Genomic DNA, 27,321 nt, shown 5'->3' with positions numbered 1-27,321 from the left:
AAAAAGATTGCAACTATCTTTTTTGATGCTCAATGGATTTTATACATAACCTACCATTCCTGTTTATAAGTTTGGATGTGGCCATGTTCAAATATAAAATAAAAATTTAAAAACTCATATTTTTAAAAAGCTATTGCCAGAAATGCTTAATATATATTTAATAATTAATATTAAGTGGTCATATTCTCTGTAAGGGTAAATGTATATTGATTACTACCTTCTATATTAATTATTGATAATCTTGGTTCTTTTGCTTCTACCCAAGAAACATTGTCTGCTATGTAACAGGCAGAAATATGAGAATGACTAAGACATGGCTTCTGATCTTAAGGAACCATTATTCAGTGAAATAACTCTTAAAATTGCTGGGGAGAAATCAGATGTATATTAGAAATAACTTTTTTGAAAATAATTTCCTGTTTATTTAATTATTATTGTAAGTGGTGTTGGTATGTAAAGCAGTGCTTCTGAAACCTGTTTGCTTAGCTTCCTATCACCTAGGGATGTTATCCTGTGAAAATACAGATCCCAATTTATTAAGTCTGGAGTAGCTGAGATTCTTTGATTCTAACCTGATTCCAGGTGATACCTATGTAGTTGTTTGAGTAGCAAGGATATAAAAATATGTTAATTAGTCTGAAGGTTTTGAAATGTTTTGAACTCTTGAGATATATGTATATGATGTAAATAGTATAGAAACTATATAAAGCAGTATTAGTTATATATGTAAATTAGATACAAATTTTAGAAAATGTTTACTAATAAATTATTTCTGTGTAGTACTCTATAGTTTTCCAAGCACTTTGTTATACAGTAGGCTTTTGGATTTTTACAATTGTCCTGTGAGGTAGGTAGGACAAGTGGTATTATTCCCATTTTAGAGATGATCATACCAAAGCCCAGAAAGCGAAGGGGACTTGCTTCATATCACAGTTAGAAGAGGCAGAACCAGGATTAGAACCCATATGTTTTTATTCTTAGTTCAGTGCTCTTGTGCACCACTGTATTTCTGGATCCATGTTGGGGGAGCACATGCCACTTGGGAATTTTCTGAGGAACACTAACAAGCTTCCAGGCAAGTGTTTTTAAGAATTAATGTTATAATTTTTGGCAAGAATATTATTTTCAAAACTTTACTTTTTATTTAAAATTAAATGTGTGGAATTATTATTATTATTATTATTATTATTATTATTTTACCCTGAGGTAGTATACTTATTTATTTATTTTTTTAATATATCTTTATTGATCTCAGAGAGAGGAAAGGAGAGGGAGAGAGAGAGATAGAAACATCTATGATGAGAAAGTCATTGATCCAGCCTGCAACCTGGGCGTGTGCCCTGACCGGGAATTGAAACCCGATCGCCTCGATCCTAGGTCGACGCTCAACTGCTGAGCCACGCCCGGCTGGGCAGTATACTTATTTTTAAGCACTCTTTGAAAACAGTTCTTAAACCCTTAAGGTAGGTAGTAGAAGATATAGTTTTGACTTTCTGGTAGATTTATGAGAGAGTATATAGAAGGCAAGACTTTTAAAAGAATCAGAGTAGTAGCATCTATTCTCTTTGGTTGGAACTGCATCTAAATCATATGAAGCATTTTTTGTGAAGGGGAACCTCAAAATTTAACGTATCTAAACAATCCACTGATAACATTTTTGTTAATGATTTTGCTTTTATGAGCAGTTTCTTTTTTATATCATTTAGTTGGAGTTAGGAGACTGGTAGAATTCTAAAACCAAAAGATTCAAATCCCAAACAAGTTATTAAAATACTGACATTTTGCTTTCAAAGGACTACTAAGGGAACCATGGGAACTTTGACTTTTATTAGAATATCATCTTCTACCCAAATAGAAGTTCCATAGTTATTTTTCTAAGTTAAGATCTTAATCCCTTATAAATGTACCTCTCCCAAATTCTTAAGCTATTATCTACAAATTTTACTTTAGAATTATGAGGAGTTATCATGGAGAGAGCTGAGAGGTGCTAGAAATGGTTGTTATTGAAGGTGGCACCATTGAAGGACTAGTGGAGGAGAGAGGTTGCCCAAGACTAGTTCAGTGATTTCATAACTTTGTGCAGGGCAAGTTTTACCTGTAATAACATTGTAAATCATGCCAGCAACAGGTTAAACTAGCTTGATGACTTAGCTTATATTTGTTTTGCTTATAATGTATGCCCTTCTGAATATTGCTTCATGAGTGGCATTGCTCTGCTGGGTCTAATTATTTGTCCATTCTGGCAGGTATTCGTGCAGTTGGTATCATAGAGCATCATAGTTGCCATCTAGATATAATTTCTGTATCTGCTGCATCTTCTCACTGGAATGCTTGCTCCATGTTTGTTAAGCAGATATGCTTTAAATCACAGCTTAGTTACTACCAAACTTAGGGTTTTTTTCTGGTTGTGGCTTTGGACAAGTTCCTCAACCTTCCTATGCTTCAGTTTCTTTATATCCAAAATAGGGGAAATAAGAGTTTCTGTCTTTTTTTAAAAATATATATTTTATTGATTTCGGAGAGAGGAAAGGAGAGGGAGAGAGAGGTAGAAACATCAATGATGAGAGAGTCATTGATTGAGCCCGCAACCCGGGCATGTGCCCTGACCAGGAATCGAACCCCGATCGCCTGGATCCCAGGTCGACCGACGCTCAACTGCTGAGCCACACCTGGCCCGGCAGAGTTCCTGTCTTATAAGGTCATTATGAGAATAAGATGTGTTGATATATTTTAAGCGCTTAGCACAGTTCTTGGTACATACTAAGTTCTAAATAAATAATAATAATGGTGTTCAACAGACTATGAACTCCTTGAAGACAGGCTGTTTTTAAAGGGAAAATAACCCTCTTATTTCTTGGGCACTTAGGGTACCAAGTTCTTTGTTTTACTTATGTTATCTCCAACTTTCATGGCCATGTTGCAGAGTTGGTATTAGTGCCTATGACATAGTTTTCACTTTAGTAAAAGAAAAAACCTGTTGAATGAATTGGGGCTGCTAGCTTGATAATTTTGACTAATTTGACATTCACTTTTAGGTAAAAATCTTCCCTCTTTGTAGGCTTATATTATTCAGTTCTATCTGACATCTTGCACAATGCCCTGAACAGTAGGCAATGGAGAAATTGGTTGATTAATCAATTCAGGCAACTGCTTAGATAGACTGATATTGAAATGACCAGCAGTACTAGCCCAGCATACCAGTTTACTCCCCTTTCTTCCAACATACCACAGTTTGTTTTTTTATGTTGAATAACTTTTATCATACTGCTTGCTCTGCCTGAAGTTCCTTTTTCTCCCTTCGAATAGATGTTTTAATAAATTTTTATGGAATTAATTTATGGGGTTGAATTTGATTTGATAAAATGATTTTTTTTGGTTTGTTATCAGACAACCTCTGGGTCCTAAAAAGTCAACTTTTTGGTACAACTTTCTTATGAATTACTTGTTCAACTAAATAATTTGTAAAATTATTTTCAACCTGATCTAATGTTTTTCTTTTTCAGCTTGTGAAGCTTTGTATTTCGATGATTGATACCGGAAAAGCCTTTTGTGTTGCAAATAAACAGTTCATGAATGGGATTCGAGACCTGGCACAATATTCTAGTAATGATGCTGTAGTTGAGGTTAGTATTTAAAATTAGTTAAAATGATAACTGCAACAAGACATTAATCAATTATGCACCAGTTTGCCTTATGAAGAGTTATAATGCTCCTTAAAATTAGAAGTAGAAAAGCTGTCACCCTTTGGTGCTATCTTGTATAATTCTGTTTTTTTGGATACTTAGAAGTTGATGGTTGATTTGCATTGTGATTATGTTTAATTACTGCTAGGTGAGCTGAAGCATCTACAGGAAGGCTTGAGCAGGAAGAGCAGGATTTGCTTATTAGTAGCTGCTTGTAGAGGAAAGTAGAGCATTAACCTAAGAATAGTGTCTAACTGTATATATGGAGAGCTCTGGTATATGAAAGTTTTGATCAGCTACCTATACTAGGTTAGCTTAGACCCCTTACTGTGTGGTATTAATGACATTCCTTTCACGAGGATTAATAACAGGTGAAGGAATGGGTATAGTTTGATGATGATTTGACCCATAGATGCCTACATGGGCACAGTCTTGATACACTCAGTTTTACTTTTAGGTTTATATATGCCATTCCTATTTGTTAGCATAATACTGTTGATAGGGCAGTTCTAATTCTTTGACTTTTTTAGGGTTTTATATTACTATATGTTAGACTTGACTTCTGCAGAGCATGCCTATGAGGTAGTGAGATTATCCTTAGAAATGTTATTGTTTACAATGTAATTTAATCTTTCTGTCGTAAATGCTGAAGTAACATTTTTGTGGCCTGTTTTAGTGGATCTTAAATGACTTTGTTTTTTCTTTTGGTTTCTTTCTCATAGACAAGTTTGACCAAGTTTTCTGACAGCCTTCAAGAAATGATAAATTTTCATACAGTAAGTGTCAGTAAATAGGTATTACTATGACCATGTTATTTTTAGTACTTTTTTTTAGTGGCAATATTTTATAAAGTGAATTAAGTTGAAATTCACTGACTTTGAATTTGTCAACAACTTTTTAGTTGGGTGTATCTAAAATGGGTGTGTGTGTATATGGGTGTGTGTGTCTGTGTGTGTGTGTAACAGAGAGAGAGACAGAGAGAGAGGCAGAGAGGGAGAGAGAGGCAGAGAGGGAGAGAGACAGAGAGAAAGAGACAGAGAGGGGCGGGTGGAGAGAATACATTTTATTTCCTATTCTAAAATCCTGAACTTATGTCCGTGAAGTACACACCCATAAGTTATTTTTTTTCTTTTAAGTTGTACCTTTGTAACTTTTTAAGCAGTTATTTCAAGAAGAAAGAAGTAAAAGTCATTCTAAATTTAGTTATTTCTTTTAAGGTACAAATATATCCCCTTTGTCTCATTAATTGCTAACATTAAAGACTGCTGTATTATTTGACATATTTATATGTGTGTTTAATATTTGAGGGCGTTTTTCCTTCACCAATGAGGAATATATATTACTTTTGAAATGTCAGAAAATTTCCTTTTAAATTTATAAAAGTACTGAAAATACGGTAGCTTATAAGCCATATGCTTCTAAATTTTTAAAAAAAAAGTTAACATATATGGTTGTCATATAATTATTCAGTGCTTCAAAATTTATCAGCAGCTGTCTATAACAAGAATATCAACACTTATATTCCTTATAAAATTTGCTAATTTTTGGTTCTTAGTTAATTTGATTTCCTTCTTATTATTTTTGGTCAACATATTAACACTGAAGTCTGATAATATTTATTATAATTGTCGTTCACATTTTAGCTGTACCAAAATTAGCATGTACAGTATCTGCTTCAGTTCCTGCTTTTAATTATTTTGGCTATATATCTAGGTATAGAATTGTGGGTCATATGGTAGTTCTATGTTTATCTTTTTGAGGAACTGTCAGACTGTTTTCCATAGAGGCTGCACCATTATACATTCCCACCAGAAATTTATGAATGTTTTAATTTTCCACATCCTTGTCAAACACTTGTTATTTTCTATTTTTCTCTCTTTTTTTTTAATCCTCACTCGAGGATAGTTTTCCATTGCTTTTCAGAGACAGTGGAAGGGAGAGAGAGAGAGAGAGAGAAATCGATCGATCGATCGATCGATGTGAGAGAGACACATTGATTGGTTGCCTCCTGCACACGCCCCAACTGGTCTGGGGATTGAGCCTGCAACCAAGGTACGTGCTCTTGACCGGAACTGAACCTGGGACCCTTCAGTCGGTGGGCCAACGCTCTAACCACTGAGCCAAACCAGCTAGGGCTATTTTTCAGATTTTGGTGTCCTAGTAGGTGTGAAGTGGTATCTCTTTTATGTTTTTAATTTGCCTGCAACCAAGGTACGTGCTCTTGACCGGAACTGAACCTGGGACCCTTCAGTCGGTGGGCCAACGCTCTAACCACTGAGCCAAACCAGCTAGGGCTATTTTTCAGATTTTGGTGTCCTAGTAGGTGTGAAGTGGTATCTCTTTTATGTTTTAATATAAGCCAGTCTTATATTATTGTTTTATATAAGAATACCTTGCTCTTTTCTATAGTTTTATTTGTAAAACATTATAGTTATGATAAACTTTTGGTAAATAAGTTGTTTAAATGTATATTGGAAGCTTTCTTGTCAAGAATTTTCCTTGAAAATATTTTATAAATCACTTTCTTAGAGTAAATTAAATCTTCAAAAATCAGGTTTTTTTGAAGTAAGGTATGTAAGTGTTATTTGCTTCAAGAGGGTAGAGATTGGTCTTTTTAGTGCTAGTGCTGTTAATGAGCACCTTCTTTCCTGAACTGATTTCAATAATGTATGTGTGTGTGGTTTTTCTTTTCTTTTCTTAAATTGGAAGCAGTTAGCATTCCTTGACTTTAAGATTGTTTTAAAAAGAACATAGGATTTAGACAGAGACAACTTAGATTAAGCTTTTGCTCCACTGTTATTAGCTGAGTGATTTTGGTCCATTTATTTCACCACTTTCATTTTTCAATTTTGTGTTCTATAAAAGGGAATAATGGAGTTTGCCATGCCTGCATGTAAGGGTGTTGTAACAGAATGTGTGACAGTAGGTTCTGGAGCGTAATATTTCTTCCTTTCCTCTATCTGTTGGTGTCCATTCAGGGGACTAGAGACCACTTAGGGTGTTTCTGATAGAAAGGTTTTAATACAGTGAATTGGTCATAAAAGAGTTGGAAGAATCTAAGGAATATAAAAAGCCAAGGAAATGCCACCTGGAGATTAGTACACAGGGGAAGTACCTATTGCCTCCCGGACTGGATGAAAAAAAGTGAAAGTGATATTACCAGAGTTCCTCAAGACTGCAGTGCTGAAAATATAGCTCTTGTTACCTAGCCAAAAAGCCAGGAACTTGCCTTCTTTGCTGCTCTAACAGTCAAGGAGCCTGCAGTCTCATTGATACTTCCCTGCGTGGTCATCAATGCTGAAAGTTGGAGTAGCTCACAGTTCCTCATTGGCTATGTCAGAACAGGAGCAGGAAAGAATATGGGTCCTGTTGGTCTCTTGTCTCTTAATCTAACATTGGCACCCTCTGGGATAACTAAACCTCTTAGGTTGCAGTGGAGTCTGGGAAATATACTTTGCAGATTTCTAGCTCCTGGGAGACTTTCTCTATCATTTTACCCTGCTTCTCACTCACACACACACACACACACACACCCAAATATATGTCTATGGTGTGGTTCTTAAGAATATACCTATTTTATTGTCTGTTCTTCTAAGTACCAAGACTGCAATTACTTTGATATGTTTATCTCTGTTACTACCATCTAGAAGAGTTAGTGGTAGAAAGGAGTTACTTATGGCTGGGTTAGGGAGACTGAGATTATGAATTTATGAAAACTCTTAAATGTTTTTTATAGTCATAAAATGAATAAAGATGTGTTAAATCAGTGGCAAAGTATATCACCTAGACAGTTAAGAGTATTTAATGTTCTCTTAAGTTTTCTTTTACTGTTCCTTGTACTTGAAAAAGTTGAGGAACACTAGTTTTACTGCAAAATTTATGCTGCTTTAAAAAGATAATTTGCAAACTAAGAGGAGATCACTATATTTGTCTGCCTATCTGCCTCAAGGTTTGAAGGCTATAAGTTGGTGAGCGTGTGTGTGTTTATGTATATAATTACATACATGTATCTGTAGAGAACTGTTTGTCTGACATTACCCTCAGGTGGTCCCGTGCTTTTCTTCAGTTGGTTATTCAGGTTAATTGTTCTGTGCTTTAGTTGTAATTGCAGTTTGGTCCTGGGAGGAAGTGAGTGTAACTTCTGCCTACTCTGCTGCCATATTGGATCATCTGTCCTGTGCTTCTATAGTTTTACTACCACATTCTTTTTTACAGCAGCTCAGAAAATTTTCTTTTAATAGATATAAGTATGAAATCGGTTCATTTTCTTATTTATTTATTTATTTATTTATTTATTTATTTATTTATTTATTTAGTTTTATTTAGTTAAAATATATCTTTATTGATTTCAGAGAGAGGAAAGGAGAGGGAGAGAGAGAGATAGAAACATCAATGATGAGAGAGTCATTGATTGAGCCCGCAACCCGGGCATGTGCCCTGACCGGGAATCGAACCCCAATCGCCTCAATCCTAGGTGGACGCTCAACCGCTGATCCACACCTGGCCGGGCCATTTTCTTTTCTTTTATGGTTGCTATGCTATCTGCTTTACCTGGCCTTTTTGTTTCTTGTTAACAAATACTTTTCTCTTAACTTTTTCCAGTAGGAGAAATGTGTGTGTACTTGAATCAGAATTCTTATATTTATGGCAAAGGTTCTTTCCCCATTTGAACGCTGTGTACTTTAACTAGGATGTAGATAGGGATGACACATAATATTATTTACTGTTATATCTTTAGTACTTGTATAATTCTCTTCCTGGGGAAGTCATTTAAGTTTTCTAAGCTTTACATTCTTCCTCTGTAAAATGAAAGGGCTTTACCAGATGACTTTTTTTTTTTTTTTAATGTATCTTTATTGATTTCAGAGAGAGAAAGGGAGAGGGAGACGGAGAGGGAGAGGGAGAGGGAGAGGAAGAGGGAGAGAGAAGCATCAATGATGAGAGAGTGATCGATCGACTGCCTCCTGCACGCCCCCAACTGGGGATCTAGCCTGCAACACAGACATGTGCCCTGACGGGGTATCAAACCTCAATCTCCCGGATCCTAGGTCGACGCTCAATCGCTGAGCCACGCCCAGCCGGGCCAGATGACTTTTAATTATAAAAAAGTCTATGATTATAAAGTATCATTTATTATAGATTTAAATATGACCTCAGAGCCATTTGTTAAAATGTGGGAAAAACTTATTTTAGTAGCTTTCTCTACAATGAAATTTTAATTACATAGCATTACAGGATTAAGGAGGCTTTATAGGATAAGACAAACTGCTTTCTAAAAGGTCATAAACACTGGAATCTGCTTTACATTCTGTAGCAGAGTTCATACCACTTAGGTTTTAGTGTATCAGTTTGTGTCTGGATAGCAGGCTGGCTGTTCTAGAGATGTCATTTATGAATAACTGAGGACTTAAATAAATGTTTGAAATAGAAGAACCATTTGGGATAGTAGCCAACTAAGATTAAACATAGATTGGGATTAGGTTAGTCGTTTGAAAAAAGAAATTATTTGGATTCCTTTGTGATTTATTTCCTCTATAAAAATGGATAATACTGTTCTATATTCATTATAGAATGAGAATTTCCTAGGCTACTCTTTAACTCATATGTCTTTATAAGATGCCAACTCATACCTTTTTCAGAGCAGGTCATGTATGCCACATTCTGCTAAGTACTAGAGTTGATTTTAATACTGACTTATTTCCTGGCCAGTGTTGCTCAGTGGTTGAGTATTGACCCATCCACCGAGAGGTCACTGGCTCCATTGCTGGTGAGGGCACATGCCCAGATTTTGGGCTTAGTTCCCAGTGGAGGTTGTGCAGGAGGCAACCAATCGATGATGTTTCTCTCTCATTGATGTTTCTATGTCTCTCTCCCTGTCCCTCTTCCTCCCTCTTTCTCTAAAATCAATAAAAACGTATTTAAAAAAAATTAATACTGAATTATTTTCTTGGAACATAATTTCTAAAACCTCACTGGTGATTGTTTTGGATTTTAATTTGCTGTTGGTATAAGGAACTTGGAATATTTCTTTATTATTGTTTTTTTTTTACTGAGTGAAGCTTTAAAGTTGAATTGCTGCATAAATTCTATAAAAATGTGTGACTTTTTGTTTTGTTTTTTGTGTGATTTTCTATATTATAACCATTCTTTCATTAATTCAACAAATGATTGTAGGTAGTGAGAATTACCGTAGTTCATTGTTTCCCAACTTGTTGTCATCTCATGGCACGGATAGAAACTGATGGTCTATTTGTATGGGACACTGGAGGAAACTGCAGATGGACATCAGAGTGTCATGTCCTAGATGGGTGTTGGTGAAGAATATTTAAATTTCTTTTTTATGAAATTGTTAAAATAATTAATTTAATTAATGTTTAATAAATAATTTCTTTTTTATGGAATTGTGTTGAAGTAAAATATACACTGTTAGGGAAGATATTATGTATTGAATGTAATAATTCCATTAAAAAGAACACCAGTTAAGTAAGCCATCCTTTTTTTAAAAAAATATATCTTGATTGATTTCAGGGAGAGGAAGGAAGAGGGAGAGAGAGAGTTAAAACATCAGTGATGACAGAATTGTCATTGATCGGGTGCCTCCTGCAGGCTCCTGACTGGGGATCGAGCCTGCAACCTGGGCATGTGCCCAGACTGGGAATGGAATCTCGAAATCCTGGATCCCAGGTTGATGCTCAACTTCTGAGCCATGCCTGCCAGGCAGCTAAGCCATCTTTTAAAGTCAATAACTGGCATGAAACAACTTTTTATGTTGAGTATTGTTCCCCTTAAACTTTTGAATTCTACTTTTAACTTATAAACTTAGGCAGAATTCTTCTTTTGGACAGCCAGTACTTCTCTTTGAAACAGCAGGGTGATACTCTCATATCTTTTCTTTACCAAAAGCTGAAAATAGATGAAGCTAAATGTTTTGAATATTTTTTTAGATTAATGAATCATTTTGATAACATTTAATTTGGAATGTATAACTACATACAAACTTTTACATATGAGAGATTGTTTGTGAAATAATGTATTACTAGATCTTCAGAGTTTTCCAAATGAATTCTTAATGTTAAACTTACATCTTGCTGTTACTGTGTCTGCAGTATCAATATGCAAAATTACAATGTTTTCATAATATCTTTTTGTTTTATAGCTTTCTTAGAGCATTTTGAATATTTCATTCCTAGGAATTTGTATTGGTACTTTGTGAAACAAACAGTGCTCTTCTAAAATAATCTTGTATTCAGGAATTTTAACTATTGCTGTTAACTTGAAGACAGTTCTTAACATAAAATCATCATTGAGCAGTGGAAACATTGATATACTTGTCTTCTGGGTTAGTGATTATTACTGTTTATCTGGCATACCAGTGAATGTATCTGTTAATTCTTTTATTCTAGTGTGGCGTCTTTTATAATTTCCTTTGCTTTATAAATTTACAAAGTTCTGACATTTTCCTTGCAAACTGGTATATTGGGCAATTTGGCAATGTATATAAGGCATTCTGGCTGAAACGCTTAATTAGGTAGCCTTGTAACTAGCTTCTTAACATGATATTGTAATTAATCTCATAAAAGAATGTTTTTTTTATTTTCAAGAAATTTAGAGTGCTATCTTTTTCTTTATGAAATGGATTTAAAAAAAATATTTTTAATGATTTTAGAGAGAGAAAGGAAGAGGGAGAGAGATAGAAACATTGATGAGAGAGAAACATTGATCCATCCAATCAGCTGCCTCTTGTACGCCCCCTACTGGGGGTCAAGCCCACAACCCAAGCATGTGCTCTGACTGGGAATTGAACCAGTGACCTCCTGGTGCATGGGATGATGCTCAACCAACTGAGCCACACTGGCCAGGCTGAAATGGATTTTTTGTGTTGAAATCCTGTATGATTTGCTTCTACCATTGCTTTATTTAATAGCTCTATATATTTAGGTTGAAGAAGAGAATTTTAGACTGTTGTGTTTGCCTTCTGAATGTAATGACTTTCCATTATTACTTAATGAAAAGTTGACCATTATGGTGGGAAAACAACAATCAGTAAAAAGCAAATCTGTTTAAATACGAAGTGAAATGGTATATATTGTATGGTTTAGAAATTGATTATGTTTAATTTTCTGCATTCTTAAAATGTTTTAAAGTAAATTATATTGAAAGATTATAAAATTAAGCATTTAGTAAATAAAATAGGAAAAATTAATTCAATTTAGTCAATTTAATAAACATTACTCTTATGTATGATTAGAAAATCAAAATTTCAAAATTTTTGAATCTGCAAAGGCCTATAATCCCATGTTAAATGATTTAATTATGTGCATTAATTTCATCCTCAGAAATAATTTTTCAAAAATAATTACAAATAAAACATAATAGAATTTTATCAAGAGTCAGAATTAACAACCAAAAAATAGCAAAATCCATTTCATTCTGAGGAATACCTCATAACAAATGATCATAATATTAAGAAAAAAACCAAATTAATAGAAGTGAATTGTGAAAAATAGAGCAAAAGAGATGAAATATTGGACAATGGGTACAAGTTAAAGAAGTGATGACAGATTGTTGACTACAATATTTTGGATGATTCAAATGGTGATGCCAGGGGAAAAGCTGTATCGTTTTATTATTGTTGCTTTCTACCATTATTAATTACTTTTCATTTTCAAGACTAATATGTAAAAGGAATCTTTGTGTAATTTATTTTAGTGTAATTATTTTGAGACTCAATTATGTTATTGTGTGTATCAGTAGTTTTACTTTTTTATTCCTTGATAGCACTGCATTATATGGATATATCACAATTTGTTTATCCATTCACCTGTTGATGGATGTATTAGCTACTTGTTGCTATTAACAGATTACCCCAAAACATAGTGGCTTGAAACAAAAAATATTTATTACCTCATAGTTTCTGGGATAGGAATTTTTAGAGAGGCTCAGAGTCTTTTATGTAATTGCTAAAGCTTCACTAGGATTGGAGGTTCCTATTCCAAGATAGGGCTCAGGCACACGGCTGTTGGCTCCAGGCCTCAGTTTTTCACCAAGGAGTCTCTTCACAGGGCTGCTTACTTCATGGAATATGGTTACTCCCAAAATAAGTGATCCAAGAGCAAGGGTTTAGAGAAAGCTGCAACACTTTTCATGACATAGTATTAGAAGTCACTCATTGTTGCTTCCTCCATATTAATATTTGTTAGAAGTAAGTCACTCTCAAGGGGTGAAGAATAAGGCTCCACTTTTGAGAAGAGGAATATCAAAGGATTTGTGGACATATTTTAAAGCAATCATAGTGAATGTTTGAGTGGTTCCCAAGTTTTGGCTATTATAAATAAAGCTGCATATAAAATATATAAGTAAACATCTGTACAGACATGCTTTTATTTCTTTTGTGTAAATAGCTAGGAGTAGAATGGCTAGTTTGTAAGGTAGGATTCTGTGTAACTTTTTACAAAACTACTTATATAGCAAAGACAACAAAACACTGCTAAGATAAATTAAGGAAACAAGAATTTCTTATTTTTATCAATGTTTATAATAATGTTAACATTCTTTTATATATTAAATTCCTAAAAAAGTTTAATTTCTTTAAAGAAATTAAAGAAAACTCCCTAAAATTTGGAAATTGTTTTCCAAAGTATATTGTATCATTTTATACCCGCAATATGTGAGTGTTGTAGTTGCTGCACATGATTGTCAGCACTTGGTCACTCATACATGTTTTGCATATATTTTCTTTGGCTTGTCCTTTTCATTTTTGTAGCACTTATCTTTTGAAGAGCAAGTTTTTAATATAGATAAAGTAAATTTATTGATTTTTTTGATAGTTTTATTTTTGTATCCTATTAAGAAATATTTGCAGAACCCAAGGTCACTAAGATTTTATTCTATGTTTAGTTTAGATCTGTGATCCATTCCAAGTTAATATTTGTGTGTGTTGCATTGTGAGGGTCAAGGTTCATTTTTTTTTTTTTTTGCATGTAAGTCTTCATTTGTTTGTTTCAGCATCATTTGTTCAAAAAAATTATCTTTTCCCTATTGGTACCTTTTGTTTAAAAAATTGACCATGTGTGGGTCATTTCTGGACTCTTCTGTTTCCTTGATCTTTTTGCCTATCTTTATTTTAACACCACAAGTGCCTTGATTATTGTAGCTTTCATAATAAGTCTTGAAATTAGTAGTGTAGATATTCCAACTTTATTTCTTATTTATTTATTTATTTTGGTTTGGCTGTTGTAGGTTCTTTATATTTTCATATAATTTCAGAATCAGGTTTTCAACTTCTCCATAAAGCCGTATTGAAATTTGGAGTAGGATTTCATCAAACCTATAGATCATTTTGTTCAGAATTGACATCTTACTTATATTGAGTTTTCTAATCCATAAACACAGTATGTCTCTCCATTTATTTAATTTTTTACTGTACAAGTCTTGGGTATCTTTTGTCAAATTTATTCCTAAGCATTTCCTATTTTTGTATGCTGTTGTAAATGGCATTCTTTTTAAAAGTTCACAATTTCTAATTGGTCATTATTGGTATATAGAAATACCACTGATTTTTGCACATGACTTTGTTTCTGCAGTCTTTCAGTAGTTTTTTTTGTAGATTCCATAGTATTTTCTACATAGTCAATCATACAGTCTGTGGATTAAAAAGTTTTATATTCTTCCTTTCTAATGTGTCAACTTTTTATTTTATTTTTCTTGCTTGATTGTGTTGCTAGGATTTCTAGTACCATATTGTGAAGAAGTGATGAGAGCAGACATCCTTATCTTATTCCTGATTGTAGGGGAGAAGTAGCCTTTCACCACTAAATATGAAAAATGTGCCCTTTATTGGGTGAGGAAGTACCCTTATATACCCAAATTCCTGAGAATTTATATTAGGAATGGATGCTGGATTTTGTCTAATGCTTTTTTATATCCATTGAGATGATTATATAGTTTTTCTGTTCTAGTCTGTTAACATGGTGAATTGTATTGGTTGATTTTTTTAATGTTAAATCAATCTTGCTTTCCTGGGATAAATCCCAATTGGTCATGATGTATTTTCCTTTTCACATATTCTTGTTATATATCATTGTTATATATTCTTAATTTTTTTGGTAGGTTTTTTCTTCTTCTTCTTTTTCTTAGAATGCCTTTGTCTGCTTTTGTCCCTTGTAAGAATTTTCTGACGAATAGATTTTCTGATAGATTTTTTGGGGGGAAGAGTTTGAGTAGAATTAGTATTTTTTTTCTTTCTTAATGTTTGGTATAATTCACCAGTGAGAACATCTTTATGGAGTTTTCTTTTAGAAGGGTTTAAAAAAATTATTTTTGAGGGGGAGTTACTTTTTCTGCTGATTATTAGAAGTTGAAATAATTTTAAAGTAAACATTCATATACCCACTTGCTAGATATATTTGCTTTATCACATACCTATTCATTTATTCTCCCTTCTAACCATGTATCAACTTACATTATTGATATATTTCAAAATAACTTATAGACAACACTATATTTCACTCATAAATACATTCCCATGCATAATTTGTGAGTTAAATATTTTTTAGAGTTTTAAAAAAATTTTTCTTTGAGTAAAATTTAAATGTAGTTAAAAGCATACCGTACATGTACTAATCATTGAATTTTGATAAATACATACATTTTTGTAACCCAATTTTTTTTAAAGATAAAGATCATTACCATTATTCAGAAACTTTTGTCACACCTCTTCTCAGACAGTCCCAACCCACACTCCTGAGGCAAGCAGTGTTCTGGTTTTTTTCTATAACTAGTTTTGCTTGTTTTGTAACTTCATATAAATGGAATAATACAGTATACGTGAGTGTGTGTGTGTGTGTGTGTGAGTGAGTGAGTGAGAGAGAGAGATAGTATAATTTAATTTCTTTGAGGTCAGAGAACATATTCTATATGATGCTGTACTCTTGCTTTATCCCCTATTACATGGCATTTTTCATAAATGTTGTTATGGGTATTTTCTTCTTGTTGGTTTTATGTTTCTACATCTGTTCTTTCAGTCAACCTCATTAGTCATACTGTTTGTTTCTTAATTCTTTAAAAAAATTCTGCCCTGGCCGGTTTGGCTCAGTGGTTAGAGTGTCCGCCCTCATACTGAAGGGCCCTGGGTTCAATTTGGCCCAGGGCACATACCTGGGTGGTGGGCCTGATCCCTAGCCCTGGTCGGCTGAGTGCGGGAGGCAACCAATCAATGTCTCTCTTTCACATCGATGTGTCTCTCTCTCTTCTACTCTCTCTGAAAAGCAATGGAAAAAAATCTCCTCGGGTGAGGATTAAAAAAAAAAAAATCTGGCCCGGCCGGGCGTGTCTCAGTGGTTGAGCGTCGACCTAGGATCCAGGCGATCTGGGTTCGATTCCTGGTCGGGGCACATGCCCGGGTTGTGGGCTTGATCAATGACTCTCTCATCATTGATGTTTCTCTCTCTCTCTCCCCCTCCTTTCCTCTCTCTGAAAATCAATAAAGATATATTTTTAAAAAAAATCTGTTGGTTCATATATATCTTGTTCTTCATATTTTAACATTAATCATAAAATTTGAATATAACAAAATTGATTCCTTGTGTATACAGCTTTATGAGTTTTGACAAATGCGTATGGTTGAGTCTGTACTCAAAATCAAGATGCAGTTCCATTAACTAAAAATACCCTCGTGATGCCTATTGTTTATCAGCCCTTCCTTCCCCTGCCCCCTACCACTGGAAATTGCTGATTTGTTTTCAATCCCTATAGTTTCGCCTTTAAAAAAAATGACATATAAATGGAGTCATACAGCTTGTAGCCTTTTGAATATGACTTATTTTACTTAGCAAAGTGCATTGAGATTCATCTATGTTTTGCATGTTTTAATTGTTTCTTTTTGTTGCTGAGTAGTATTTCATTGTATTGGAGGTACCATTGTTTCTCCAAGGACATTTAGGTTGTCTCCAGTTTTTGGCGGTTAGGAATGAAACTGCTATAAACATTGGCATACAGGTTTTGTTGTGAACCTAAGCTTTTATTTCTCTTGGGCAATACATAGGAGTGGGATCGCTGGGTTTTATGTGAGTATAGTTTTAACTTTATAAGATACAATAGGTTTTAAACTATAGATTCTAATTCTTTCATTCTGTTTAGGTTTTTGATTTTTTTTCTTGAGTGAACTTTGGTAATTTTTGTCTTTCAAAGTATTTACTCATCTCTTCTTTTGAATTTACAGGCATAAAATTCCCCAACTCCCCTGGTTTTCCTTTTTAATATCTGTAAAATCTGTGGTGAAATTACTTAATATTTGAAATTTGTCACTTTTTTTTCTTATCACTTTGGCTGGAGGTTAATTTTTTAGATCTTTTCAAAGAACTAAATTTTGGTTTCATTGATGTTTGGCTGTTGATTTGTTTTCTGTTTTGTTGACTTCTACTTTGATTTTTATTATTTCCTTTCTTCTGCTTACTTTGGGTATATATAATACTTTGGGTTTAACATAATGTAGATTTTTTTCTCTCTCTCTGGAAGTAAATTGACAGATTTTGAAACCCTCGATTCAATCTACTTTGTGTGTGTGTGTTTGGTTTTTAGGTGAGAGCATAAGACTTTGCTAATAGCAAGATTTCAGAGAGAATGAAATTAGTACTATTTTTAATTAGTAGAAGGACGTAAGATTTTCTTTTTGTTTTGAATATTGATTTTTCTGCCTGTTCATCTGACATCTGTTTCTAATTATAAATGAAACATATCTATAAATTATGAAAGTACTTGGAATTCCCATGACTAGCCCTGTGAAATTTACCACACAGAACTATCAAAGTTAAATATGTGACATCCTTTAAGTGGGGCAAAATATTGTGGAATAAAACTCTATTCTTGTCTCTGATCTTAGGAATTATTTAACCTAAAGAACTAGACAATGTTTACTTGAACTCAGAATATAAAGCATTTAAATCCTGAGGTTTTCCCAAATGAGTAACCATTAACTAAGATATAAGGTAATTGTGGAGTTGTTTTCATTTGATATGTTTTGATGTGTGAGATTAAGAAATTTCTGTTGTGGATGGAGTGGAATTTGTATTACTCTTTTAGGTTGTCTTCAAAAGCCTGAATTAAAATCACAAAAATGAATTGCTCTACTGTTTGAGCATTTTATTTAAATATTAAAGCAGATTTTATTTCCTCTGTAAATAGGAGTGATTTTATTTTTTAGACAGATGAAATTCGCTTGAAAAATCAGTTTGTTTCTTTTTTAAATGCTTATTTCTTATGTAGTCTTGAATAAGAAATATAGGTATAATTAGAAATTGGACTATGATAGAGGGATGTGATAATTATAGAACTACATGAAAATTATTTTCTTTATTTACTTTTCTAATTGTTTAATGTTACATTTTCTCTTTTAGATCCTATTTGACCAAACTCAGAGATCAATTAAGGCACAGCTTCAGAACTTTGTTAAAGAGTAAGTCAATTGCAGTGAAGGAAAAAGTAAAGCATTTAGTTAATTATTACATCTAGGAGTTGGTATCTTTGGAGAGAAATTATGGAACATGAATTACGAAAATACTAGAGTTATTTTTGTTTTGCTTTGTGAAATGTATATTGTATTTTTCCAGAATTATTTTGTATAGAATGAGACTTAATACCTTATAGTGAATCATTTATATTATGAAATATGTATTCAGGATACATAACTAGAATTGTTATAGATTAAATAAATGTAAGAAATCTAATGACCTTTTAAAATCAAAGCAAGCCTCAAGAGTGGTTGAAATACTATCAGTTATTATAGTTGATATAAAGTTTTACATTCTCTCAAGATGGTATTTTTTTTTGAAGAGATTATATGAGAATGAGTAATGAAAGCACATCCTTTTGTTACATATGAGCCTTTTGTGTCACATTCATTACATTTGTAAAAAAAATATCGAACTTTCCTGGTTTTCCTTTTTCACATTAATAATCCAGATTTTCTCTTTTAATTCCTGACTGAGAATATATAAAATTAGAGATAAAGTTGATTATAATACAGTACTCAGGATAAATTATAGATGTTATGAGCTGTAAATAGTGGCAGCTCACATAAATGAAATGCACTGCCATTTTAGAATTGTTGTAGTGGAGGTGATGTCTTACAGATTCTTTTTAAATTACTTCATAATAGACTAATGTTCAGAATGTCCTGATAATAGACTAATGTTCAGAATGTATATATGAAAGTTAGTGGCTTCTTACCAGAGTTCTTTCTTAGGTAAACTTTATTATTATTATTATTTTAAAATTTGTTATTTTGCCTACTTCCCTGATAGAAAAAGTAAAAGCAAAGTGATGTTATGTACTTACCTAGGATTATTAATGAATCAAGGGCTTCAGATTTTCAGACTATTGAAATGGATACTATTAACCCTTTATGGGTACAAGAATTCTTTTAGAAAGCATTATGAGTTTGTGTTTTAAGAATACATTCATGTCCTTTGGACCAGCAGTTCCCTTCAACAAGAAATAAATGTTGTTTCTTAAAGTGTGGTCTGAGACCACCAATAGCAGTAAAGTCAAGGGTGTGTCTTAGTACACCTCATCCCACCTGCTGATTTCTAGGATTTATCACAAAGACTAATGAATTGTAATCTCTGGGAGAAGAAGAACCTTGGAATTTGCATTTTTAACAAGTTCCCTATGGTGATTCTTATGTATACTACTATTTAAAAATAATTTGTTTAAATAATGATATGTGTTCCTGAATTTGTTTTTAGGGGGAAAAATTAACTTTGCCGTTTTTGTTTCTGTAATGTTATTTTGATAATTTATTTTCAAATTTATAGATGTAGGTAAGGAAATGTTCTGTGACTGTTAGGAATTATATATAATTGAAAAACAATGTGTATTGTAGTCATAAGAGCTATTGAGTATTATTGCACAGTGAATCAAATAAATAGAGGAACATAAAAATTAAATTCTAAATGTTATTTTGCTAAAGGTTTTTATCAAGAAAGTTTTATAAAAGTTTCACTGTTTTCATTTTTTAGAGATCTTAGAAAATTCAAAGATGCCAAGAAGCAATTTGAAAAAGTCAGTGAAGAGAAAGAAAATGCATTAGTAAAAAATGCTCAAGTACAGAGAAACAAACAGCATGAAGTTGAAGAAGCCACAAACATTCTGACAGCAACAAGAAAATGTTTTCGACACATAGCCCTCGACTATGTACTTCAGGTACATTTATTATATATTTTCAAAAAATGCTTACTGAACATGTTATTACTTTTGAGTTGATTGCACTGAAAAGAATTAATAATTTTTTTTTTTTAGTTTAAAATTAAACTGAAATTTTGTGAAAAAATTTCACTTACTTGTCTGTGAGTGTGTGGATATGTATAACTTTGGTTGTGATTTCTTCCCCCGTTCAGTTAACATTATACTTTCTCCATTTAAAATGTTATAAAAAGCATTTTTAATTGCTGTATTTTATTTTGTGTAGTTGCTGTGTCAATTTAATTAATATTTTATTGAGATATTTTTAGTGTTGCCATTTTTTCTGGCAATAGTGAAAATATAATTTTCAATCATTTTAAATGATAGTAACATCTTTGTATACAGATCTTTTGCCACATTTCTGATTATTTCTTAGAGTAGATTCTAGAGATAGTAAGGCTCACCATATTGCCAAATGAAAAATATTTCTAGAAGTAGTGTTCTCATGTTTTGCATTAGGTGCTGCTTTTTAAAACTATAGATCAGTGTCTGGTAAGTTGCCTGCTGATCATCTGGTCCAATGTATAATTGAAACCAATTTGAAGGAGATAGATCTCTAAATAAATTTGAGAGAGATGAAAATAGAAAGCCACACATTATACATTACCTTACATATACATTATGTGTCCCTATAGATCATGGAGTGTAAAGCTTAGGGAATTATCTTTTCTAAATCTCCTGTTATAAAACATCAGTGAGTCCCCAGAGAATGCTGACTTAATGATGATCACAGACTGTCCCCCCCCCCCAATTTATCTTTATTGTTGAAAGTATTACAGGTGTCCCATTCCCCCCCCAACTAACCCCCTCCCTCTCGCTCCTTCCCCCTCCCTAGGCTTTCACCCTGTTATTGACTGTGTCCATGGGTTATGCATATATGCATATAACTTTGGTTAATCTCTTCCCATCCTCCATCCCCCTTCCCTCTTTCCTCTGAAATATGATCGTCTGTTGCATGCGTCAGTGTCTCTGGATCTTTTTAGTTCATCAGATTCTTTTGTTCATTAGCTTCTTCTTAAAGAAGACCCTTCAACATTTCCTGTAGTGCTGGTCTGGTGGTGATGAACTCCTTTAGCTTTTTCTTGTCTGAGAAGCTCTTTATCTGACCTTCAATTCTAAATGATAGCTTTGCTGGGTAGAGTAATCTTGGTTATAGGTTCTTGCTTTTCATCACTTTGAATATTTCTTGCCACTCCCTTCTGTCCTGCAAAGTTTCTGTTGAGAAATCAGCTGACAGTCATATGGGTGCTCCCTTGTAGGTAACTAATTGCTTTTCTCTTGCTGCTTTTAAGATTCTCTTGTGTTTAACCTTTGGCATTTTAATTATGATGTGTCTTGCTGTGGGTCTCTTTGGTTTCCTCTTGTTTGGGACCCTCTGTGCTTCCTGGACTTATAAGTCGATTTCTTTCCCCAGGTAGGGGAAGTTTTCTGTCATTATTTTTTTAAATAGGTTTTCAATTTCTTGCTCTCTTTCTTCTCCTTCTGGCATCCCAATAATACGAACGTTGGGCCTCTTGAAGCTGTCCCAGAGGCTCCTTATACTATCTTCATATTTATGGATTCTTTTTTCCTTTTGCTCTTCAGTTTGGGTGTTTTTTGTTTCCTCATGTTCCAAATTGCTGATTTGATTCTCAGCATCCTCTACTCTACTGTTAATTCTCTGTAAATTATTCTTCATTTTAGTTTGTGTAGCCTTCATTTCAAATTTGTACTTTATTATGTCATCAATTTTCTCAGTTGTTTTCATAATACTCTTATTAATATGTTTGAGCATCCTTATAAACAAAATTCTGAGCTCTGTCTCTGTTAGTTTGCTGGGATCTATTTCATTTAATTCTTTTTCTAGAGATTTTGTCTGTTCTTTCCTTTGTGACATGTTTATTTGCCTCCACATTTTGACTGCTTCCAGGTGTTTGTTTCTATGTATTAGGTAGAGCTGTTATGTCTCCTGGAATTTGTAGAGTGGCTTTGTGTAGTAGGTGTCCTGTAGGGTCCAGTGGCTCAGCCTCCCCAGTCACCTGAGCTGGGCCTTCTAAGTGCTCCCCTGTGTGGGCTGTGTGCACTGTCCTGTTGTAGTTGAGCCTTGGTTGCTGTTGGCGTCACTGGGAGGAACTCACCCCCAAGCCAATTGGCTGTGAGGACCACCGGCAACTACAGCCAAAGAGCTGCTGTGCTGGAGATACTTCTGTGGAACAGGATTTACTTCAGTGGATCTTTCGTGTTCACCAAGAGTGCCCCTTGAGTGTGTCACTCGTGGATGTGGTATGGTTGTAATCCAGCATGGTTGAGTCTGACCATCAGGTGCAGTGTGTCTGGGGCCTCCCAGGAGGTGCAAAGTCAGCCTCTTCTAGTGCCTTGCCCAGGTCCGCCCAGCATGAGCTACACAGCAAACTGTAGTTGGCTGCTACTTGTGCTGGGCTTGGAGGTGTCTAGGAGAGGACAAGCTATGAACCAATGTAGGCTGCCACTAGTGCCAGGCCTGGGGCCACTTATCAAGCTGTATGGGGCACGCTGCTGATTGTTTGAGACATTCTAGGAAAGTCCTAAGCATAAGGCTGGAAAGACCACTTGCATAGAAAAGCCACTGGAAATGGCTTGGATGAGCTTGAAGGTAGGGAGGGGTGGGGTCTCTGGGAATCACGGGGCGGGGCCAGAGGTGTGAATCAGGTGCTGGGGATTCAAATATGGCGCCTGCCTGGCGCCTGCCTGCCGCCTGTGTGTGGGGAGGGCTCGCCAAAGGAGCAATGGCCTCTGCCAGCCCTTCTGTATGGGAGAAAGCTGCCCATCCACCTCTTGCCCCAATTTCAGGCAGGTTAGTTCTTCCCCGAGTGTCCCAGGTTCCTTTCAGGCTGCTGTCTGGCGCTGGGGCTCAGAGGGAGCGCGTCTGAGTGAGTCTGTGTGCGGGCCATTTAAGAGGAGCTGCTGGGGTTCCCACAGCCTCTGCGACCCTCAGCCACAGTCCCTGCTGGTTTTCACAGCCCAAAGTTGTGGGGACTTATCTTCCCGGCCCTGGAGCCCTGGGCTGGGGGCCTGCTGTGGGGCTGGAACCCCTTGTTCCTCCAGGAAGCCTCCCAGCCTAGATATCCCTGCTGGGTTTGAACCGCTGCACTGGGTGTGGGCCCCGGGGCTGTGTCTCTGGGATTCAGCTCCATCCACCCTCATCTCCGCCCCTCCTGCCAGTCTCAGTGCTTCTTCAGTTCCCTGGTTGTAGGGCTTCTGTTCAGCTAGATCTCAGGAGGTTCTGAGTGATGGTGGTTCTGTATTTTAGTTGTAATTTTGAATGTGGTTGTGGGAGACAACGGGTACAGCTGTTACCTACACCACCATCTTGTTTCCTCTGCCTCACAGAGTATTTCTTAAAACAATACATAACCCTGCCGGGCATGGCTCAGTGGTTGAGCATGACCTAGGATCCAGAAGATCTCAGTTTGATTCCTGGTCAGGGCACATGTCCGGATTGTGGGCTCAGTCCCCAGTCAGGAGCCTGCAGGAGGCAGCTGATCAATGACAACCCTCTCATCATTGATGTTTCTATCTCTCTCCCTCCCTTCCACTCTCTGAAATCAATGAAGATATATTGAACAAACAAATAAAAATAAACAATACATAGATAACAGTATATAAGCTAGTGATTAAAAACTAAACTGCAAAAACAGTAGAAATGACTAAGATTTTTTCCGTTAAGTTGCTGTTTAGTTAAGTGGAAGATAAATTTTAAAAATGAAGTAAACTCCTTTTATTAATGAAAGTCTTCTAGAATGGAGTAGTCTGTATTTTTTGTGTCCTGTTACCTACCTCACATTCATACCACTTTCTGTGGTAGTATGAGTTCTCAGTCTGCCTACCCCCATTCCACTGAAATGGCTCATGCTAAGGTGTCATTCATTTTAGTTTTTAACCAACCTATGTGTTTGAAAATGTAGGACATACTCTCTTTGAAATGTACTTTTGTCTTGATTTATCTCAAAACACTTTTAGATCATCTTCTGTTTCTTTTCAATTTCCGCCATGGGATTCTCTCCTTTGCCCACTTTTTTACTCTTATTTTCAGTGTTTTATCTTTGGTCCTATTCTTTTCTGACTTTATAAGTTCTCTGACAGTCTCATCATTCCCCTTGCTTGAATTACCACCATATAGAAATGACAGATTTATTATTACTATTTTTTTTTGCAGAAGTACCTCATTCTTCTTGTATTCAAAGCTGAAATCTTCTTCCCAGACAGCTTCTTTTTGTTCTTACCTAACTGAATGGCATCACTGTCATAGTTATAAAAGTTCAGAGTTGTAGAATTATATCAGTTTCTCCTCATCCTCTGCTACTATATCTAACAGCCAAAACTGCCTTAAGAAGTTCTATGTACCTCTTAAATCTGTTATCTTACTCTTGCTATAGCCCTAACACCAGTTCTTACTGTTTTTTTAGAATATTATGATGTTCTCATGCACTGGGTCTTTCTTGTATTGCTTTTACTAACCCCATTACTAATTCATTCTCTCTTCTGTGGTCAGTTACTCAAATTTCTCCAGGCATAATGAATTATTTTTGCCTCTGTCTTCATTGTGCTGCACTAATATTGCCATGCACATTGCTATTGGAGCACTGAACCCATATATTGTAATTATTTATTTATATGCCTTTTCTACTCCTAGATTGTGTGCCTTCCCTTTAGTGTAGTGGTTGGAAAATAGGTTATAAATGTTTTTTGAAGGAATGAATTGCTTAATTTTAAATTTAATTTGGGGAGGCAGATTCAGCTAAAATATTCATTATTTTCAAACTTATGTATTATAAATTATACATTTTTCTTTGGTGTCCATCCAATAGTTTTAAGTTAGGTGTCCCACCTTTCTTATAACTTAGTTTGTTTGATTTCCTGATGAGAACTGTTGCGTCATTTTATTACATGGCCAAAGTGTTTAATTTAGAGAATACCAAGTAATAAATATCCAGATTTATAAAGGTTGTCATGTGTTACTGTCTCTAAATATTTGAATTTAACCCCCCTCAAGTAAATGCTGTTTTTCATTGCCAGATGGGGAAAAAAACACACAAAACAAACCCAAAACAAAAGGCACTTTTAACATATTTCAAAGTTTGAATAATAGGTTTATCTGTAGCCTCTGCTTTTACTCAGAGTGTTTGAAAGTTAGTATTTTAGTTTTCAGAACTGAATAGGCTTTGAAAGAAGCAAGCAGAAGAAACTAGTTCTTAGTTAAGCAAAGTTATCTGGATTTTTCTTGGCTTGTTTTTGTTTTCTGATCATTGCTTTAAAATTATTTTATAAATCAACAGGCAGAATATTCAGTGAGAAGGACATATTAAAAAGGCAGGTATTCTGTAATACCTTTCTTTTGACAATATTAGTAAAAAGTGAATGATTCTTTTTTATAAACATTTTATTTTACTAAATTGATATATAATAATAGACAAAAGTAAAATGTTTGTTACGAATTTCTAGAGTTGGGAGAGATACTACAAACAATTTTCATAATTTATTGATTTTTTTTTAGTAAGTTTAGTCTAATTAAAATATTTATTTAAAATTTAATGATTTATATAACAAATATTTATTGAGTGCTTACTACATACCACTGGGAGAATACATCTGGGAATAAGGCAAGGCCTTGATCTCACAGAGCTTATACTTTAGCTGGGGACATAAATAAGACATAACTAAGACATAAATAAGAAAATATAAGGGCCCTGGCTGGTGTGGTTCAGTTGATTGGTCATCATCCCATGCACCAAAATGTTGCTGGTTTGTTTCCTGGTCAGGGCACATGCTTGGGTTTCAGGCTTGATCCCCGGTAGGGGTGTGTAGGAGGCAGCTGACGGATGTTCTCCTCTCACATCAATGTTTCTCTTTTTCTCTCTCCCTTCCTCTCTCTCTCAAAATCAATAAAAATATTGAAAAAAACAAAAAGAAAATATAAGGTAGTTGATTACTAAGAAGAAAATAAATAGTGTTGATGTACTGGACAGTGTGTACGGGCCTACTTTAGACCTTTGTAAAGAGATAGTATTTAAACTATCTTAACATGAAGTTAGTACAACTAGTATGCAGGTATTGAGGTGGGAGTAGTCTTGAATTGTGGTTGAACACAAAAAGGAGGAAAGTGGTAGAAAAGTAGGTTGGAGAGGTAGGCAGGGGCCAATCATAGAGGGCCTTGAAAGCTGTGGTAGGGAGTTGGAAGGTTTTAAGCTAGACAAAGCATGATCTTACTTACATTTTAAAAAGATCACTCTAGTTGCTGAATGGATTGTAGGGAGTGAAGAATGGAAACATCCTAGTTCATGGACAATTGCTATAGTCTAGAAAAGAGATACAATGGTAGTCGATGGCAGTGGTAAATGTGATGGCAATTTGTGTTATGATATATGCTGAAGGGTCTTGATGAACAAATTAGATAAGGAGGGTGGGAAAAGAAGGAATTCTAAGAAATTCAAATATCTATCAAAGTGATAGTTTTAACACTACAATATTATGATTTAAACTCAGCCAGTTTTTTATTTTTTTTGAGGTAAAAGATGGATTAGTTTCATTGGTATGTCTGTCTAAATTGTTTTCACAAAAAGTAGGCCGAAGGATAAAACATTTGAACTTTGTTTTTATTTACTTTTTTTGGAAAAATGTTAAACCATTTGCTTAAACAACTTTTACAATATTGCATTATGGATTAGTTTTTAAAATAATGTGTGGATGCTTAACCAAGTGTATTTTCCCTCAGATTAATGTCCTTCAATCAAAAAGGCGATCAGAAATCCTAAAATCAGTAAGATATTTATTAAAATTATGTTTCAGATATTTTAATATGAAGCTATATGTACATATTTAAGTGTTTCAAGAAGCATGATGTGTGTGTGTGTGTGTGTGTGTGTGTGTGTATTTATTCCAAGTTCATAATTAATCTTTTTGTTTATCTTTTTGTGCTAATTGTATGTCATTCACTTTTTTGTTTCCTTCATCTTATAGTTATTTATGTGTGTCACATCTCTTAATACACTGATCTCCTTAAATCAGACATTTAAATATTTGAGATTGAGAGCGTACATAGTCAGCATTTAGAGGATTTTCCCCTAGTGTTCCTGATAATGGATCAGCCTTTTGGTTTGTTCCTTGGTGTGCAGTTAGAAAACAAATGGGATGAAAGTTGAGGATCACTTTTTTTTTCTTAGCCTCTACATCCATATTGACATTGATTTTTTTCTTATTTTTTGTTTTAAAGTTAATAAGGAATTGGGTAGGGAATAGTAGTAGTATGGCATTACACTCTTATGTTTTAAAAACCTTAGAAATAATTTTTCCTCTCTGACTTTGTTCACTGACACTATTTGTTTTTCCGAAAGGGTATACTTAAATTGCTCTTCATTCTTGAGCCTACCTAGCTTTTTCCTAA

The 27,321-nt window shown here is 34.5% G+C and overlaps 1 protein-coding gene across 5 annotated transcripts in view; it reads left to right on the top strand.

Annotated features, from left to right (window-relative positions):
- The window catches only part of ACAP2 (ArfGAP with coiled-coil, ankyrin repeat and PH domains 2), a 116,090-nt gene that overhangs the window by 41,717 nt on the left and 47,052 nt on the right, over window positions 1–27,321 (top strand). For 3 of the 5 annotated variants that reach the window (XM_081138556.1, XM_081138559.1, XM_081138555.1), the window contains exons 3-7: window positions 3,504–3,623; window positions 4,406–4,459; window positions 18,077–18,135; window positions 19,700–19,883; window positions 26,653–26,697. In XM_081138556.1, coding sequence (XP_080994682.1) covers window positions 3,504–3,623; window positions 4,406–4,459; window positions 18,077–18,135; window positions 19,700–19,883; window positions 26,653–26,697 — 462 coding nt within the window. Of the gene's footprint in view, window positions 1–981; window positions 1,076–3,503; window positions 3,624–4,405; window positions 4,460–18,076; window positions 18,136–19,699; window positions 19,884–26,652; window positions 26,698–27,321 lie in introns of all 5 variants that reach the window. The other 2 variants (XM_081138558.1, XM_081138557.1) reach the window with 1 other exon arrangement.

This window comes from Miniopterus schreibersii, assembly GCF_964146895.1.
Source record: "Miniopterus schreibersii genome assembly, chromosome: 5".
NCBI lineage: Eukaryota > Metazoa > Chordata > Mammalia > Chiroptera > Miniopteridae > Miniopterus > Miniopterus schreibersii.
The sequence above is the reverse complement of the archived record's forward strand: the minus strand, read 5'-3'. Positions and strand labels throughout refer to the sequence as shown.